At 40.0% G+C, this 20475-nt stretch overlaps 1 protein-coding gene across 1 annotated transcript; it reads left to right on the top strand.

Moving 5' to 3' along the window:
* The first annotated feature begins 2431 nt into the window (after nt 1-2431).
* LOC135477939 (sodium-coupled monocarboxylate transporter 2-like) lies at nt 2432-20310 on the top strand. The gene is made up of 15 exons (XM_064758168.1): nt 2432-2856; nt 6292-6360; nt 7512-7563; nt 8960-9027; nt 10183-10263; nt 10673-10746; nt 12170-12310; nt 13614-13749; nt 15091-15289; nt 15683-15753; nt 16314-16400; nt 17013-17167; nt 17781-17881; nt 18678-18805; nt 19950-20310. Exons 1-15 carry the CDS (start codon nt 2515-2517, stop codon nt 20160-20162), a joined length of 1917 nt encoding a protein of 638 aa, XP_064614238.1. The 5' UTR covers nt 2432-2514; the 3' UTR covers nt 20163-20310.
* Nucleotides 20311-20475: the final 165 nt, after the last annotated feature.

Below are 20475 nucleotides of genomic sequence, written 5' to 3'. Positions count from 1 at the left end.
GTTTTTGTGTTAAAGCAAATTTTGAATGATGTAGAAAGATCATCATTTTTTGTGAAATAAAAAGTGAATAAAACTGATCACTCTGTGGGTCAGTAGGCATCAAGAGGTTGTGTTCTCGAGTAATCTTATCGGCGTTACACACAAGGTGGTATCCAACTGGCTTTTAACCATGGGCCCCTATTTATCAAGCATCTCATGACTACAGCCATCAATAGCAAGTCCTTAAGAAACTAAAACCAAAACAGAATAGAACTCAAATTGTGGTTAGTAGGTTGTTCAGCAATAAAGAAAAAACGAGTGTCCAAATTTTAAACTTTCTGAATCGAAACATTTTAATTGTAGATGTGTTTGAATTTTGACTAAAGTCTTATGACGTTTGACAACTACGGGCCCAGGTTCTCTTTCACCCGGCGGCCGACGGTTGAGTCGACCGTGGTCGGCGGTTGTAGTGTTCTCAATGAAAACTTTATCCGGCCGTGACCTGGGAAGTTAAACTTGTTTCAACATCACTGGTGCCGAAGGACTGTGCACTGCTGGTGACTGTGCTCTCATACCGCCGGTGGAGGGGCATCCGGCTGTGCGAGAAACAAGCCAAAGTCATAGGGACGGTCAGGTACCTGATGACGAGCGATGGTTTACTCTAGGCGTTGAACGAAAGATAAACTAACAGTTGTTGATTTATCTAGAGAACTGCAAATTAGAAAGGTTCTGCCAAGTTATGAAACATATTATAGTTCTCAATTGAAGGACGAACGACTATGTCTCAAATTGTAAGAAAGTTTGATAGTGAAGGCACGGGGAGTTATAAAGTATAAAAACCAAATTACTGACATCTGCAAAAAGACTTTTAAATAAATATCTAAATGATGAGCTGGGATTATCGAAATTTTTCTGAAAATTTACATAGGTTCTTCCATATTCGATTATGAATGAAGTTTATGGTGAGTTTAATTATGTTCTATATTTTAAGCAAATACATGAACGTGGGAAGGTCTGTCAGCTACCTGCGGATCTTGATGAGTTTCCCCCAGACTTTGCTCGGTTTCCTTCCACCCTAATGCTGGCTTCCGCCGAATAAAAGAAATACTTTTGGGTACGACACGAATCAAATAAATAAATTAACAGCTAGAATAAAAACATAACTAAGTCAAGTTAACAACTTACGTGTGACCGTTTGCCAGCTATCCCACTGTCTTCACAGCTCTGGTTTCACTCTTATCTTGGAGTCTTTTATTCTGAAAACCCTTTCCACTTTCCTGAGAAGTCTCGGGTTTGAGCTCCGCTTCCGCGGACTAGTCCACGGTGCAGTCAAGAGATACATGTGGGATATGGCCAGGAGGGGTGGTTTTCCGTGGGCGTTGTCTGAGTTCGTCCGCACGTAAACCTAACCGCTGTTATATGAGGCAAATATTGCTAAGTGCGATGAAAAACAACAATGACTCAAACAAGTACTCTGAGTATTTTGGGTAACTACACTCAAAAGTCTGTTGTCTGAGTCATTCAAGAATGAATTGTTATTTTACTTTCTATGGTGTAGGTGTTTTTCACCGGTTACGTGTGACCATTTGCCAACTATCACACTTTCGTCGCTGCCCTGGTTTTATTCTTTATGCTGTAGCCGTATTTCACCTGTCACGTGTGGCCATTTGCCAACTATCACACTTTCGTCGCTGCCCTGGTTTTACTCTCTATACTGTAGCTGTATTTCACCGGTTACGTGTGACTATTTGCTAACTGTCACACTTTCATCGCTGCCCTGGTTTTATTCTTTATGCTGTAGCCGTACTTCACCTGTCACGTGTGACCATTTTGCCAACTATCACACTTTCGTCGCTCCTCTGGTTTTACTCTCTATACTGTAGCCGTATTTCACCGGTTACGTGTGACTATTTGCTAACTGTCACACTTTCGTCGCTGCTCTGATTTTACTCTATGCTGTAGCCGTATTTCACCAGTTACGTGTGACTATTTGCCAACTATCACATTTTCGTCGTTGCTCTGGTTTTACTCTCTACTTTTTCTGGAAGTATTTTACAGTTGTAAAATACTTCAACGACGCTTGTTACATGGCACGTGCCGTCCGTATCCTCAACGTTTAGGAGTTCACGTGACTATAGGCCAAAACTGCAAAGTTTCTGATGGCAAAGGACTGACAATTGAACTATAGGGTTTGTATAAGGACACACGCATCTTATTTTAATAGTAAGTACTCTTAGACAACATATACGCATTCGAAAGATTTACGGTGATCGTGGTCACAGATGACATATCTTATTTCATTGCTGATTTACAATGGCTATTGTTATCAATGCTTGAAAATACTTTTGTGGATTTATGTGATTTCGTCCGTCCAAGCCTTCAGACGTATGATTAACAACATCGCGAGTCCGTACCAATGCTGTCCCATTAAAACTACCACTGGGACCTGAGGATAAACTCGACAGAGGACCGTCGCTTATTTTAATTCTTTGTTTCCCCCTGTAACTTTTTTGACCAGCAACTCTGAACTCCAACATGACGGATGTACGCGTCTTTGGGCCGTGGGATTACGTGGTTTTTGCCCTTATGCTAGTCATATCCGCGGGCATCGGTCTTTTCTACGCCTTTACCGGCGGGAAGCAGAAGACCACCAAAGAGTTCCTTATGGCCGACCGCAATATGAGGCTGCTGCCGATATCAGTCTCTATTCTGGTGTCCTTTATTTCTGCAATTTTAATCCTCGGCACGCCGGCAGAGATGTACACGGCTGGGACGGAGTACTGGATGTTAGCTGGTGGTATGAGTATGGCCAACTTATTAGCTGCCATTATCTTTGTTCCGATGCTGCATCCCTTGAAGCTGACCAGCTCATACGAGGTAAGGGTATCACAGAGGCTCTAATTGTCCACGGGTCTCTTGATGGCTAACTGGGCTAAAACAATGTTCTCCTCCCAGTCGATCGAATCGTTTATGTCGCTGTCTCGAATCTATCTCTCGGTTGTACATCTGTGCCTTCAAGTCATGATGCTTGTCGGATAGACGCACTGGGATAAGAACAATGGTTTACCCCGGGTACTCCGGTTTCCTACAACCATGAACTAGACTGCAGACGTACGAAAAATTCTTGAACACGGCGTTCAACAATCAACCAATAAATAAACAATTTACACACCTGGTCATGTCATGCCTATACGCTTAAACTGGAAAATCTGATACTTCACTCATTTGGAATCTCAGACATCGTGGCCAAGCTCTGGTTGGCCAGGTGTCAATACGTGAATACTGTTACTTAGTGAGACATCCTGTCTGGTGTCTTGTACATGGCTTTCCAATTAGGCAGCAATATAAATGTTTTCACAATGGGACCTACCTTCTACAAGTTGACGCCGTGGTGATATGACATCAGTAATGTTTAAACCAACGTCGAGCCGTAAGCAAACAATGAAACGAACAAAATAGATAAACAAGAAGATAAATTAATCGAAGCAAAGCAAATTACGCACGTAATAAAGTATTCTGTACTAAAATGAAGCAGGTTGATGTATTCGTGTTCATATTACGTCCCACACTGTTTATTTCTTCAAAATGAGTGCATAAAGGCTTAGATTTAAAGTGGACAGATATTGGTTTGTGTTCTCACACACATTGGCTGTCGGCGTGATCTTCCGCCATTAAACGAAGGAAGGATTTCAATGAAGGTCAAGTCATCACCATTCATTTTATTTAAATAGCATTTGTCACACGTAAAAATGTCAAACCAGATAAAAAAGCCACATTAATTTCCAACACTACACGCAAAATACACGTACTCTACCGTCCCCTGTGCGCTTGGGATATGTTTTAGTACTTTAAACACATGTCTGTACTCTTTTTCAGATCAATTATTTACCTGCCAAAAGGAAATATATTTCTACAAACGTTGGAATATTTATATATTGGTGATAAATTCTATATTTAACAATAAAACAGGTTAGAAATTGTATCGTTAATGTTCAGATTAAGAGATCTCTCGAGGAATTTTGCTGGTTCAATGGCGACCTGGATAAGATTCAGGGTTGTTTTAATTCAGACCTCCAGCAACCAACGGATGGTCGTGGGTTTCTTCCGGGTTCTGCCCGGTTTCCTCCCACCATAATGCTGGCCGCCGTCGTATAAGTGAAATATTCTTAAGTACGCCGTAAAACAACAATCAAATAAATAAATAATTAAATTCAGAACCTTCTTGCAGATTTTTTTTTATAAACGACACATGATTGTTTCTATGAAATGATTTCCGATATTCTGGTAGTACCATTGTGTAAAAGTGTATAAAGATAAATGAATTTCATTTATTGGGTATGTGGCGTTATTGGATGGTATGAACACTGATTTTCAACGTTATAAAAATCGAAAATTTACAACGGCAAATACTGGCAGATGTGTGGCCTGGAAATTTCTCTGTTGAATTACAACGGGGAATCTTTTCATTTATCTGTGTTGTCAATTTAAAGCAGTATGCCCTTTGAATGTAACCAATAATTAGGAGTTTACGCAACATTTGTGTAGAGCTGACCGTTCTTAGTGACATGCATTAACCATTGTGCTTGCACGCTCATTAATTAAAAATACATTGCTTTACACTCGAGAATAAAAACCATTGTTTTATGACTTTGTTGCTTTTTCCAAGCATAACGGTTACCGGACGTGACACAGGACGGTAATCACACAGAAATTACCTTACGTGACAAAGAACGGTAACCACACATATTACCATACATGTACGTGACACAGAACGCTAACCACACACAAATTACCATACATGTACGTGACACAGAACGGTAACCAAACACACAATTTACCATACGTGACAAAGAACGGTAACCCCACACAAATTACCATACATGTACGTGACACAGAACGGTAACCACACACAAATTACCATGCATGTGCCTGACACAGAACGGTAACCACTCACAAATTACCTTACGTGACACAGAACGGTAACCACTCACAAATTACCTTACGTGACACAGAACGGTAACCACACACAAATTACCATACATGTACGTGACACAGAACGGTAACCACACACAAATTACCATACATGTACGTGACACAGAACGGTAACCACACACAAATTACCATACATGTACGTGACAGACAACGGTAACCACACATAAATTACCATACGTGACACAGAACGGTAACCACACACAAATTACCATACATGACACAGAACGGTAACCACACACAAATTACCATACGTGATACAGAACGGTAACCACACACAAATTACCATACGTGATACAGAACGGTAATCACACACAAATTACCATACATGTACGTGACAAAGAACGGTAACCACACACAAATGTTACATACAATGTACATTTACTATTTTATGTTGTATACCAAGGCAATAACAATTAATATCAACTAAATAAATAAATACTAAAAGGCCACAATGATGTCAATAGACATTTCTGCTGGAGCAACTATACAGCGAATTTTGTTGGTCACTCATTCGTTTTTTGATCGACTGTGGTAGATGAATGTCGAAGTTATAGTTTAGATTTTACGCAAATTCGTTGGTTAGTATGGATATAAGTTATGTACATGTAAGTATTAAGCCCCTGGTAACCATTAGCCTACTTTTGATATTGTTGACATGGTTTTCAAAAACTTATTTTTAACTTGGTACCACTGACATGGACGGGTTTGTATTGAGTAAAATATCACTATTCTGCACTCCGTGCTGCACTTGACGGTTGATATTCATTGTGGTATGTCGGTTTATGTGGAAGTTAAGATTTTGCGACAGGTATATATACATGCAGGTAGATTGCGCTATATGTCTGTCGCAAAATATGTTGACATAAAAAAGTTCTGAAGAACCGTCAAGATACGGTGAAACTAGTTTTTTACATACACAAACAAACTGAAATATTGAGCTTATCTTGATATGTATATATATAATCAAAACATCAAGATAAGCGCCATAATTCAGTTTGTTTGTGTATCAGCAAATGGAATAATTTATAGTACCTATAACTGCAGTGCAGTGGTACATTTCACAACAGACCTTCTCCAAAGGTGATATACACAAGAGGTTGGCGCTTGAAAACTTGATACAACAAATCAGACCACGACCTGGCTCAATCATTTAACGCGTTCTTGTTGGTATTCGATCTCAACGGTTATCTGGCCAAGGACAATGGTTTTCAGACATACATCTATCGGTGGTCAGGTGGTCAAAATTCCTCAGCATGCCCACAATGTACTTTTCCCATGCACTGAAATAAATAAATACATTGTATGCTTTTGTATTGCCAGTACTTGGAAAGGCGGTTTCAACATCGAGCAGCAAAGCTGGTCGGTGCCACGATCATGCTTCTCCAGCAGGTAATTTCCGTTAAATGTGGTGAGATCACTGTATCTGGAATAATTCTAGACCAGTGACGTATAATATACTGCAATTCACATCACTTCATTTCATACTGAATTCTGCTTAAGCCACGCGGCTTGGGAGTTTATAAGTTGATCATATTTTAGCATTTACACGAAAAATTAGAATAAAACCCTAACTGAGGTAAACTGGCGAGGGGTCGAATTTCACCGGTTACCAGTGACCATTTGTCAACTATCACACTGTCATCGCTGCTTTGGATTTACTCTCTATGCTGTAGTGATATTTCACTGGTTGCGTGTGACCATTTGTCACGCTGTCGTCGCTGCTCTGGATTTACTCTCTATGCTGTAGTCATATTTCACCGGTTGCGTGTGGCCATTTTGCAACTATCGCACTGTCGTCGTTTCTCTGGATTTACTCTCTCTGCTGTAGTCATATTTCACCGGTTGTGTGTGGCCATTTGCCAGCTATCGCACTGTCGTCGCTGCTCTGGATTTACTCTCTATGGTGTAGCCATATTTCACCGGTTACGGGTGATTATTTGTCACACTGTCGTTGCTGCCCTGGCTTTACTCTCCATGCTACCGTCTGTTATATTGAACATAATAGACTGACATTGAATTTTTGGTTTTGGTTGTATATAGTTCAAGTCACACATAAAACGTCTACCTTTTCTGAGGAATTTCAAGCTGTCTTAGATATACGCTTTTCAATTCCGGGTTTAGTAGGCCTAATGATTTCCTCACATTTTAAATTGTTTAATAAAGTGAAATATTCTTGAGTACGGCGTAAAACACCAATCAAATAAATAAATATATTGTTTAATATGCTATCCATGAACATCGCTTAAAACATTGTGAAAGCAAATGTCAGCACTGTAATTTGTGTGCATCTTGCCTTTATTGTTTGCGTTGTTTTACTGTTCAAGCCGTTCCAAACCGTAAATATTCTGCTTGTGTACTGAAGGACAAATATTTCCAATAGTGACGGGAACATTTTAAGTATGTAATAAAGATGTTTCTTAAAAGATGATCCAGTAACGTTTGCCACATCCTATTTCATTTGATGCATAATTTGGTCAGTTATTTTTTAAACATAAAAGAAACAGTTTGTAAAGCAGTTCGTTGTATTATTTATATTCCAGGTTCTGTATATGGGAATAGCATCTTATGCTCCATCCACAGCTTTGGAAGCAGGTATGTCGCACTACAAGGTCATTCGATCTACGAAAGACATTTCTCAGTTTTGAAAAAATGTTAATGCCAAGACAATTCCAATGTTTTTGCCCTAAATGTTTCATTAAAATCATTAGTAGAACTTCGCTGTGGTGTTATCAGCTTCATTTAAAAGTGGTAGAATAACCATTTACGCTCCCTCCAGCTGTACAAATCATGGTGCGATGTTCAGAATGAAATATTATGCTTCGCCAGAAACAGGACCGGCCCGGATAGCACAGTTGGTAGAGCGTCCGCTTCGGGACCGGTAGATCCAGGATCAATCCTGGGTCGAGTCACACCTAAGACTTTAAAAGAGGAAGTTGTAACTTCCTCGCTTGGCGTTCAGCATGAAGGGGATAGTGCAACGACTGGTTGACCCGTATCAGTATAATGGCTCGAGCGGGGCGGCTTACTTGCCTTCGGTAAGTCGTCTAAGTGATGCAGCACTAAATAAAAGAGCGGTGGAAATCCGTCCTGCAACAAGGAGGCACATTACACGTGCATGCACCCTAATGATTCCTTCGTCGTCATATGACTGAATAATTGTTGAGTACGACGTTAAACCCCAAGCACTCACTCACTCACTCACTTCGCCAGAAACAAATAACTTACAAGGTCAAATGAGTGCACATGTTATGGATGAATTCGGCCATCGACTGACATGCACTATTGTCTGAAAAGGAAATAATAAAATACAGCTTTGCCATCTTAAAACTTAATTAAGCTTTAAAAATGCACAGAATTAATCCTGATAGGAAATTGTATCTTACTGTATACGTGTTGATATTAGGTTTTGTACAGAAATGGCAAAGAACGGTACCACAAAGCTAAATCTTTGAGCGCAAGTTTGCCTATTGATTAAAGTTAATTAGGTTTCATATTGTTCTTTCGTCTTTCCTTTAACGCCGTGTTTCATATTGCTGTATTGTCTTTCCTTTAACGCCGTTTTTCATTTTCGTCCATTGTCTTTCCTTTAACGCCGTTAAATGTTTGCGTTACACAAGAACTACATAAATAGAGAGAAGTTTGCCACTACCTTAAATGCTTATTCTCATGTCTGTACTCTCCTGATACGTCGCTGGGGCGATGCTACTAAACACACAAGGTGATACTGAAGAATTATGGGAAATAATTTGCATTTTGCATGTCAGGATAAGCAAGTACTGTCAGTTTCCCTACTGAAAGGAGTTTTAGATCGATGCTATTTGCTATGACTGTATGCATCAATCAGTATGGAGCGGGGGTACCTAGATGGAAGGAATCATATATAGAGAGCTGTGTGCATACTTTGCTGTATTTATGTACTTCTGATTAAACTGAATGAGCGTCTTTTAGACTGCGATTTATGTCCACTCATATATACTGTTTTCCTCAGTGACCAAATTTCCGGACTGGGCTACCATTATCATCGTTGGCCTCGTGGCGACATTCTACACAACACTGGTTTGTATTCTAAACAATTACCATTCTAAACGTTCTTTTTTACCTAATTCTGCTTAAACCATGATTCCAGATAGCGTGTAACTTGTTTAGGCATTTAGGCCTACAGGAACACCCTCAAATGAGATAAATTGACAAGAGACCGTATTTTACCAGTTACGTGTAACCCTTTGCCAACTATCATATCTTCGCCGCTCTGGTTTTACTCTCAATGCTGTAGTGTTTCTATGAAATGGCTGATGCAGATAATATGTACATCACCACCAACAATCCACCAACTTGCTGGATTTAGCTGCTCAAAGTCATGGGTTTTAATCCCTAAATGGCGAGCCACGCGGTATTAACGGTGATACGACGAGCTGTGGATGGACAGTGTAACTAATATATGTTTGGCAGAGGTTTAAGATTAAAAATAAATGTTTTGACGAAAGGAATAAGGTGAAAAGATACAGTTTGTGACCTTATCGTGAATCACCATGAATGCTGTTCATAGTAGCAACGTTTAATGTATTAATCTCAGAAAATGTGTCGTACAGAGAGCAAAATTGTTCTGATTTTCCTCTGTAACCTGCAGCAGTATTTTTTTACTTCATGCCTGCATAAACCAGGATTGTGCTGGTGGACTATCAAGATCCGAGACTTGGTCCCGTTGCCTTGATTTCATGTGCTTATGAAATTTTAAGACAACACAGCATTTGTTATAACGTATTACCTCCATGTATACGTCCACGGTAACAGTAAGACAAGAAAAGTTATTCTAAGCCGGTCTAATAAATTGCTATTTACATCGCAACAGGCATTTTTTAAAAAAAAAAAACAAATTCGGTTTAAGCTACAACGCGTGTAAGTTGCCACCATTTAAGCACTCACGTGAAGACTTACAAATACATGTAAAACCCTCACGGAAGTAAACTGACAAGAGAGCGTGGGGAGTTTCGGGTTCGAACTCTTCTATCCGACTGTGTTCCAGAGGCACAAAATGAAAACTCTTTCCTTTAGAAACTTCTCAAGTTCACACCCGCTCAGCTCCTTAATTTTCTCTATCATTAGCCTAAACATTTTGAACAGGTCTGATCATACAGTAGAACTTTCGAGACAAAAGAGTTCTAATTCGAAGCTCTACCACTCTGTAAGTCTTTTATGTCTTACTGTTCTCAGGGCGGCATGAAAGCTGTAGTGTGGACTGATGTTTTCCAGGCTGTGGTAATGTTAACTGGTCTTCTAGCTGTTGTAATACAGGTAATATCCTCTATTTACAATCGCTAAAGATTTTGAATTAGAACATGTATTCCGACGTAATATTAGATTAAGGCATTAAAATCTGATAGGTAACAGGATTGTTAGCTTGAAAAAATTTAAACAGCTAATCACATTTCTAAAAAAAAATGCAATCTTCCGAAATGTAGGTAAGAATTCAATATTGTCCATTCGACAATTATGGAAGTAGCTTCAACTAACGAAATTGAATATTAATATCACATAAATGCCTAGTTAAATCCAGTTCGTTCAGTTCAGTTCAGTTCAGTTTGCATGCGGCTTTATGTCAGGATGTTTCTCAGATACACGGTTTCCTCAAGGATTTGTCTTCAGTGTGAAATGTTCCTGTCAAATAAACAAAATAATAAATGGTTTTTTTTCTAATTCTTAGGGAACTATATCTGTGGGAGGGTTTGGAGAAGTGTGGAAGTTAAATGAAGACTGGGGTCGGATAAAATTCCCCAGGTACATGTAGACCGAGAACATAGCAAAAGTAATGCCTCATGGTACTGACAGGTGACTGAACGGTACTGATCAGAAAGGTCGACTCAAATTTTCAATTTCAAATAACAGCCGCATGGTACTGTACCGTAACAGCCCGGTGTTATGCAGCTGGTACATGGTACGGTATGTCTCACAACTGTACTTAACTGAGTAGCATCAGCACGGTACTGTGTGGTACTGTATGTCTCATAACCGCGTGCACATTGCTGCAAGCAAAACTGTAAGCAAAACATTATTTCAGCTGATACACGGTGCTGTTGTCTTACAACCACATATTACTGTAAGCAGCAGCCGGACCGTACTATAACCATGAAGGTCTGTCCAGCTAGTACACTATATTGTATGGCTCACTACCACACAGTAGAGCTTACCGGGCATCTGCTTCACGATGCTTTCCAGCAGAACAAGACTATAACCCATCACTGAACTGCACCATACAGCCATTAACTGTGTTGTACTGACATCAAATTGTCACAAAGTACAGAACAGATGCCACAAAGTACTTGTCAATTTTGGTCTTAACAGTACCGTGCCGTTAGAAACCGTGTACTATCGCGAGGTCAAGGCTTTGCACTGTAGATGGATCGTTCATTTTTGTGGAAGCCGGCTTCAAAAGGTCATATGATGTACTTAGCAAGCTCGAGACCATTGCTCATCATTAACCACTGAGAACTCGTGTAAGACGTATTTTGAAAATAGCAATCATGATACTTTTTGGTTTGAATTTAAGGGCATAATGCCACCATACCATCATGTGAATGAATGGATGCTTGGGGTTAACGTGGATTGTTCTGTCATATGGGTAACACCATTTAGATCTGAACGAAGTAATGTAACAGTTGCAAGCAATACTGAGCCAAAAAAAACAGATACGTATGTTTCTGGCATATTTTACCGAGAAACATGTGACCAATGAAAGCAATGAACATTATTTATTTATTTATTTATTTATTTGTTTGTTTGTTTGGTCTTACTCAAGAATATTTCACTTATACGACGGCGGCTAGCATTGTGGTGGGTGGAAACCGGGCACAGCCCGCGGGAAACCCACGACCATCCCCAGGTTGTTGACAGACCTTCCCATGTACTGCCAGAGAGGAAGCCAGCATGAGCTAGACTTGAACTCACAGCGACTGCATTGGTGAGAGACTCCTGGGTCATTACGCTGCTTTAGCGCGCTAATCAAATGAACCATGTTTTCATTTGATTAACCATGTTTTTGACGTGCTTACATAATAATCGTATTACTGAGGAAGTATTTAGTAATGACAAAGATCAGCAGTACAATATTTTTACTTTTCAAACATGGATAATCTGTACATTGTTTAACAATGGCGTTATTTCATGACACTATCTCACTAAATGATCCCCTTTCCGCCCTAAGTTTTAACCCGGACCCAACCATTAGACACACTTTCTGGAACCTGTTTGTGGGTGGAACCGTGGGTTCAATGTCCACCTTCGCCATCAGCCAGGCCAGCGTCCAGCGTTACTCCACGCTCCCCACCGTCAGGATGGCTCAATTGTGAGTGTTGTGCACTCCATGATTTATTCGTTAAATTTACGTTTCATTGTATTCTTTTCAAACAGGCTGCTATTGCATGCTTCACAGACTGCAGCTTTGCTGTAGCGGATCTGGACAAGTTTACTGCCAACCGATTAATTCCCACCGTTAGAGAAAACTATGTTTGTAAGGTCAAGCGAAGATGGTGTGAGTTCATCTTCGGTGTTTTCTTGATTCCCCAACCCCGCACTGTTCACAGCCCTCATCGGCTCTTTTAAGTCGTTTATGTCAAGTTGTTTGGAGACTCCTTCCTTTTCTAAAATATGGCATGGACATCGAGATCGCCCAGTGAAAATCAGATTGCTGCCAAAAGAACGTGGTTTACCACCGGTACTCCGATTTCCTCCACAATTAAAGGAAAATTCAAATATCAATCAAATACCATTGAAAAGAGTAAGTATTTCCTCGCAGGTGCATGCCATAAAAAAAAATTCCAATATGTACCTCAAGTTGATAAATTATAAATAAAGTCAGCGCAAAAATCCGATGTGGGCTACTCCATTTTGCTTAAGTACTAGTCCTGGAGTGTTCTTTGTTAGGAGGAGAATTGCTGTCGGAAACCGCCAAAGTGCAGTTAGTACAGTTCTGGTAAAACTCTTCTTCCCAGGAGATAGCGAACAGTACAGTTCGTTTTCCGCTTGACGATCGAGAATCTGGAATGTTGGACGTAGGTTCCGAGTTTACACGAACAAGCCGGCAGTTTTAATGACTCTCATTGGCTCAGAGGCAACACACCCCCAGCATAAATTACAGGGTGTTAAAGATGGAGGACGCCATGGACTCAGCAATTTATGCCAGCTTTGCCGTTTTCAGGCTTTACGTGTTGGGCGAGGAAAAATCGCGAAATTATGCAGCAGGGCCACCAGATAGAAAAAAATGTGCTCTTTTCAGCCTATAGTGTCATGTTTTTAAATTTTGTTCTCCTTTAAATCTGACTATAGTATAATGAAAGACTTATAACATAGAGGGTATAACCATGACAGTGAGATAGTTGGTAAATGGTCACACGTAATCGATGAAATACAGACACTTGTCAATTTTCCTCGTGTAGACATAGGATATAATGATGTATTAAAGATTCGTGTAGTGACAATTGTCTGTGGCCCGTCGAATGTTCTCATTATATTCCAACAATAAGCCTAAAATGTAACCATAGAAAAATATAGTTTTATTATCAAGCGTGCTTTTATACTTGTATACATGTATATGTATATGGAATGAAGAGAACCACAGTGACCGCAGACATTAACCCTTTTCTCAACAGATCTTTGGCGATGAATTGTATAGGAGTTATCCTCATGGTCAGTCTAACCTGTATCGCTGGAGTGGTGATTTTCGCTTACTACGCCCAGAAAGACTGCGATCCACTGTACGCAGGGGAGATACAAAACTCTAACCAGGTAAGGCAATGCTGAACAGGTTTAGATCAAAGTTTACCAGATCAAAGAGTCTCATAATCTGTGAATGGGAGTTCCAAGTTACCAATCGTAAGATCCATTTCCAAAACAACTTAAAGCAAAAGGTGTCAAAGGAATATGTAAGGAATAATAATAAAATCGCAAAAAAAAGCTGATAAATGGTAAGAGAGAAACAGTCATCCATTTTTCACCAGATCGCCCCTATTTTGTGATGGAGGTCCTTAGTTACCCGGGGTTACCCGGTCTGTTTGGTTACCCGGGCTTACCTTATCTGTTTGTGGAATGTCTGTTTAACGGGGCCCTCAGTTCTGTGTCACAATCTGTCCTCACCAGATCGTCCCGCATTTTGTGATGGAGGTTCTTAGTTACCCGTTCTGTTTAACGGGGCTCTCAGTTCTATGTCACTCAGTTCATTCTCTCTTCACCACATCGCCCCGTATTTTGTGATGGAGGTCCTTGGTTACCCGGGCTTACCCGGTCTGTTTGTGTCATATCTGTTTAACGGGACCCTCAGTTCTATGTCACAATCTCTCTTCACCAGATCACCCCTATTTTGTGATGGAGGTCCTTAGTTACCCGGTCTGTTTGTGGCGTGTCTGTTTAACGGGGCCTTCAGCTCTGTGTCACAATCTCTCCTCACCAGATCGTCCCGCATTTTGTGATGGAGGTTCTTAGTTACCCGGTCTGTTTGCAGCGTGTGTGTTTAACGGGGCCCTCAGTTCTATGTCACATTCTCTCTTCACCAGATCACCCGTATTTTGTGATGGAGGTCCTTAGTTACCCGGGGTTACCCGGTCTATGTATGACGTGTCTGTTTAGTGGATCTTTCAGTTCTATGTCACAATCTCTCTTCACCAGATCGCCCCGTATTTTGTGATGGAGGTCTTTGGTTACCCAGGCTTACCCGGTCTGTTTGTGGCGTGTCTGTTTAGTGGAGGTCTCAGTTCTATATCACAATCTTCACCAGATCACCCGTATTTTTTGATGGAGGTCCTTGGTTACCTGGGGTTACCCAGTCTATTTGGTTACCCGGGGCTTACCTGGTCTGTTCGTGGAATGTCTGTTTAACGGGGCCCTCAGTTCTGTGTCACAATCTCTCCTCACCAGATCGTCCCGCATTTTGTGATGGAGGTTCTTGGTTACTCGGTCTGTTTGCAGCGTGTGTGTTTAACGGAGCCCTCCGTTCTATGTCACATTCTCTCTTCACCAGATCACCCTGTATTTTTTGATGGAGGTCCTAAGTTACCCGGTTTTATCTGGTCTGTTTGTGGAATGTCTGTTTAACTGGGCCCTCAGTTCTATGTCACAATCTCTCTTCACCAGATCGCCCCATATTTTGTGATGGAAGTCCTTGGTTACCCGGGCTTACCCGGTCTGTTTGTGGCGTGTCTGTTTAGCGGAGCTCTCAGTTCTATGTCATCTTCCCTGAACGCTGCCGCCACAGTCACATGGACAGATTTCCTCAAGCCACGTTTTGGACACCTCTCCATGAAGAAACAAACTTTCATCACAAAAGGTTTAGGTAAGTAAATCTAAAATTTTGGCCACTATTTCATTCATTAACAAATTAGTCTTCAATCTTTTAACTGGTGAAGTAAACGCAAGCTTTAAAATGGATACCTTTTCGTCATCATAGGTTATATTGCTTTAGTCACTTTAGCCTTGTTAACGCTGAAACCCAGACCGCCGCCGTACATGTAACTCTGATGGAAACAATCCCCCAGCACCTGAATCTTAGCGTGAAGGCATCCGTATACCAGCTGTCAACCAAATTGGACGTTTTTCAATAATGTTAGAAAAACGCAAGTAATGTTTTGCGCGAAAGAATGGAATCACATTCCGTATGTAGTGCACCATAGTAGTTTATAGGTACGACATAAAATAGGTACATATGCCTCTACTCTATGTTTTCCAGTGGCAGGATTTGGTGTTATAGGAATTGCCATGTCCTTCATGGCGAGGAGTCTGGGCGGAACAGTTTTACAGGTCCTTACACTTTTATTTTTTGGTTTTTGTCATATATATATATCATTTATGGGCTATTTGTTTATATGGATGTCGAATGACTGCCAATGTACAAATATCATGTCTGTTTTGTACACTGAAAAAAAAACCCATTCAGTTGCTAAACCTTTAATAGCTTCTGAAAGTAAAACATAAAATCCAAATTTTGAAATTATCTTCATGATGCCTTGTAGAATTAACACAATGGATGTCTCATAATTATCTGTGATGTAGAATTTCTATATTCCCTGCGGTCACCGCTTGTCGCTGGTGACGATAAGCGGTCGACGACACCTGTGTGGCCGCTTTTGGGTCTGGCAGCCAAAATTGAGTTGAAGATCACTTCCTTCAGTATGGTGGTATAGCTCGTCAATAACTTGCCAAAGGTCGGTGGTTTACAACGGGCACTCGCCGGTTTCCTTCACACATAAAACTTACGTACCATTGTACAAGTGAAAACTTCTTTAGTAAAATTCATAAGGAATAAATAAATAGATTTTATATGTTTTATTCTCACCAATCTGACATCATTTATATTTTAGGCCTCGGCATCATTCACGGGTTCAGCTTCTGGACCTCTGCTGGGACTTTTTATCCTCGGCGGATTCTTTCCCTGGGCTAACTGGAAGGTTTGGTCATACTATGTCTGCATATGAATTGTGATGAATATGAAATGGAAAATGGTAATTTATACCCGGAGAGCTGTAACTCATACTCTTTACAGCACATATGCCGATCTCTGTGTTATACATCACTGGCACCACTTACAAATTTACAGAAATCTTGAACAACGCCAAGGTCACTGGGATCACGATGATGACGCAAAAGGGAAGTCAGAAAACACAAAAACTCTGCGTCAACATTTATTTCTAAAAATGTTTTACACACATTCACTCTGTTTGTTTAAAGTTTGTACAGCATGACTCTTAAGCATCCGCACGAATCAATTTTGTTGATGAAGGTTGATTAAATAGTTTCGCGATAGCGCACAAGCTATGGGGCTAAGTCTTAACACGCTTGCGCGCCTCGCACATGCTTCAAAGATCAAGCTTGTCTAGCGGTGGCAGTGATCTAAGGTGAGCAAACTTGATGAGAGCGACGCATGCGCTGTAAGGGGTATGGCTGAAACTGGAGAATTTGCCACACTCAACCCATTAGTCAATTATCAAAAATAAAGTTACCCGACACTCGTTCTCATACGCACTCTGTTACAGTTCATTTATTCGTACTTTCCTCCTCAGGGTGCAGTAGTTGGCGGGATAATGGGGCTCTCCTTCCCCATGTGGATTAGCATAGGCTCGTATAGCCTTGACCCAGAGAGTCATACCCTCCCCGGCCCCACAGGCTCGTGCCCTGGGAATATCACCACGCCACCCCCAACTACCGTCACCGAGATGTAAGTCACAAACGGTTTATTTTTTTTGTTTGGTTGTTTGTTTGTTTGTTTGTTTATTTATTTGCTTATTGTTTGTCAGTTTATTTGTTTGTATTTTGTTTCTTTCTTTGTTCCTTTCTTTCTTTTTTTACTTTGTGAATTGAACTTCATAATCAAGAATATTTCATTACGATACGATGAAAGCCAAACCACACACTACACAACAGACGAAAGACTGGCATATTTTTAAATTTTAATATATAAGTTGAGGTAAGGGCCATCCCTGGCTTTGTTAACAAAGGCGTTGATTTCATGTTAACTGACCAACAGTCTCCCTCTTTATATGGCTTGGCTGCGACTTTACGCCAGGAGGTATGTAAATACCTGATGATGCAGTGGTTTACTTCTGGTATTCCAGTTTCGTCCACTTAGAAACCTCAGAGTCATCGTTCAAAAAAAAACATTAAACAGACAAAAAATAAAGAAAGAAATTCTGTTTGGTAAATTTTGAAAGAGAGATGGCAGCGTAAAGTGGACATTTGGACCACGCATTCATCGAGATCCAATCCCAAGTTGATGGTTGCTGGCAAAAATAGATATGCGCATTATTTAATCATGATTCTTATTGTTTCAGTTCGGGGATCAGCAATCTTTATACAGTTTCTTACATGTGGTTCTCGTCGATTGGGGTCGCTACCTGCGTCATCGTTGGTCTAGCTGTGAGTTTTGCCTCAGGTAAGCTTGAAACAAGGTACGCAAGCAGTGGTCATTCGGGTCCAATCTGAATAGGCCATTGTCCCCTTGCAATGCACGAGTAATACGTTACCAGTTTTCTCACAAACGTCATCAAAACGCCAGGCTGAGACTACTCAGATAATGCCCGGAAAAGGTTCTCTGTTCATCCAGTTCTCACACCTTCTATATTTGTAATCAAAACCTGTACATGTTCTTGTTCTTTGTTTTGAATGCAGATTTATTAAAAAAGTACACCTAAAGCCAAAGGCTTATAAAATATAGTATACAGTTTCAAAGACGTGTTTTTGGATATATAAAGGCAAATCAAATATACAATACTTAGGTTGCAGAAAATAGAGTCTATAAGACAATGAAAACATGCACATGAGGTAATGAAAAACAAATTGAACATATAAATTTTGAAATAATTAAAGTTTTAAAACTATATGGATTTTTGGATTGATTATTTAGTAATTAATAAATAATTATTGATACAGAAATTATAATTGTGGTTATAGTTATATTAGCCGTCTTTTTCAGAGTTTCGAGGTTTTTCATAGTGTCCAAGTGTGATAGCGTAACCACTGAAACGTGTAAACACACCAACAGCGTGGAACAACCCAGTACCAATATATGAGTACATGTATGTGTAATACGTGTAAATTATGTGCAGACCCTGGATTTTCAAATCACTTTATTTCTTTCACAACGTGATAGAAAGTCATTAATGTTCTTTTTCTTTGAATTTATCTTGTATAATCTAATTTTAATTGTTTTTCGTGAAATTTCATTTTAGGTCCTATGAAACCGAATGAGTTAGACAAGAAGTATCTCATCCCGATCTTCGATCGTATTTTCTGTTGCCTACCGGACAAAATCCTAAGCAAATGCCGATGTGGTAGAACGTTTGAAGAAGAGGACGAGGTAATTACAAATACTGTTTCCACAATTCATCGAGAATCGGTGGCTAAGTGTCTAAGTCGTCGCTCTCATGGCAGAGAACAGTTCTTCACCATCGCCCAGTAAACATTTCAGAAAACAGTTCAATGATCAGTCCAGATAACAATCGAAATATCTGGCCAGTCAATGAATATTAAAAGCGAGACGTTTAAACAACTTCGTTATCTACCTGACAACTGCTCACGGCCGCAGCCTAGTTAGCAACCACTGGATCGTTTACCCAAAGAAGGGCAGTCTAACCTTATATACCTGTGACGTCGAATATATTGCAATTAACATCACCGCATATTTTTTACCTAATTCTTCTTAGGCCATAGTGTTATGGGGCGTGTAATTTACTACCATTTAAGAATTTTCATGAACAGTTAGAATAAAACCCTAACCGAGGTAAATTGACAAGAGGTCACTGATTACGTGATTATTTGCCAGCCATCACATTCTCGTCGCTGCTCTGGTTTTACTCTCTGTATGGTATAGTCTTTTATTTATTTATTTATTTATTGATTGATTGAGTGAGTGAGTGAGTGATTGATTGATTGATTGATTGATTTGATTGGTGTTTTACGCCGTAATCAAGAATGTTTCATTTATACGACGACGGCCATCATTATGGTGGAAGGAAACCGCGCAGAGCCGGGTGGAAACCCACGACCATCCGCAGGTTGCTGCCTGACGGTATAGTCTTTTGTATAGCCCGGCACCTCTCAAGCTAGGTCAGGGGCTTCAAAATTTACCAGAGTATCTGTAATATCTCAGTTTACCAGTTTACCTTGTGATGTTTTAGGTGTCTTCTCCGAAATTAAGCCGGCTGTTAAAGTAATTGAAATGTGTTTTGTTTTCTGTCTCATTTCTTCTGTCACCACGTAACACAGTCACCCTGTATTTAATTTGCAGGACGTCGACTTCACAAAGCTAGTTTTGACTTGAGTCAAAATCTTAAATAATTTACGCTGCATTCTTTGCGTCTAACGAAGTTCATCTTCGTGTTTACGTGTTACTAATTTTAAATCCAAGGATTAAAATTTGGCCGTTGATGCAGACATATATCCAAATCAACTTTGTGGAATTGGTCCTAATTAGAGACTAAATGATTGCCTGAATGTTTTAGGGTGATGAACTGGATAATGTGGCAGACCACGGCGACATCAAAGCCTGTTCGAGAAAGGACAATCAGGTGGCGCCATTAGAGACGAAGGAAGGTTTAGACGAGGCGTATACGAGCCAGAGCCAAGACGGTGCCCAAAATGGTGGCTTGTCCATGAAGAAGAAAACTAAAAACAATCATATGAGGATGGTAACGATGAGGAAAATGATCCAGTGATATTATCATCGTGACGCTGAACAAAACAATAGAAGTCTGCAGTTCGCTTTCTTGTTCTTTTAAATTATCTCATTTAAATTAATGAAAATATCCGTCCATTTTAACATGAATTGTAATAATAGTAAAGTTTACTTACTCTGTAAATTTCGGGATCTTTTTTGCGTGTACAAATGATTATGTATTAAAATACCTTCATAAATGCATTTCCGTCTTCATTTCTTTAACCTTGTTTACTGTTTTTACATGTTTACACAATCCTTTGCTCTAAGCAACGCAAGATTGGTCTGAAATATAAGTTAAGTATAAGTTATAT

This window comes from Liolophura sinensis, chromosome 11, assembly GCF_032854445.1.
Source record: "Liolophura sinensis isolate JHLJ2023 chromosome 11, CUHK_Ljap_v2, whole genome shotgun sequence".
NCBI lineage: Eukaryota > Metazoa > Mollusca > Polyplacophora > Chitonida > Chitonidae > Liolophura > Liolophura sinensis.
This window is presented reverse-complemented; position numbering and strand designations above follow the sequence as displayed.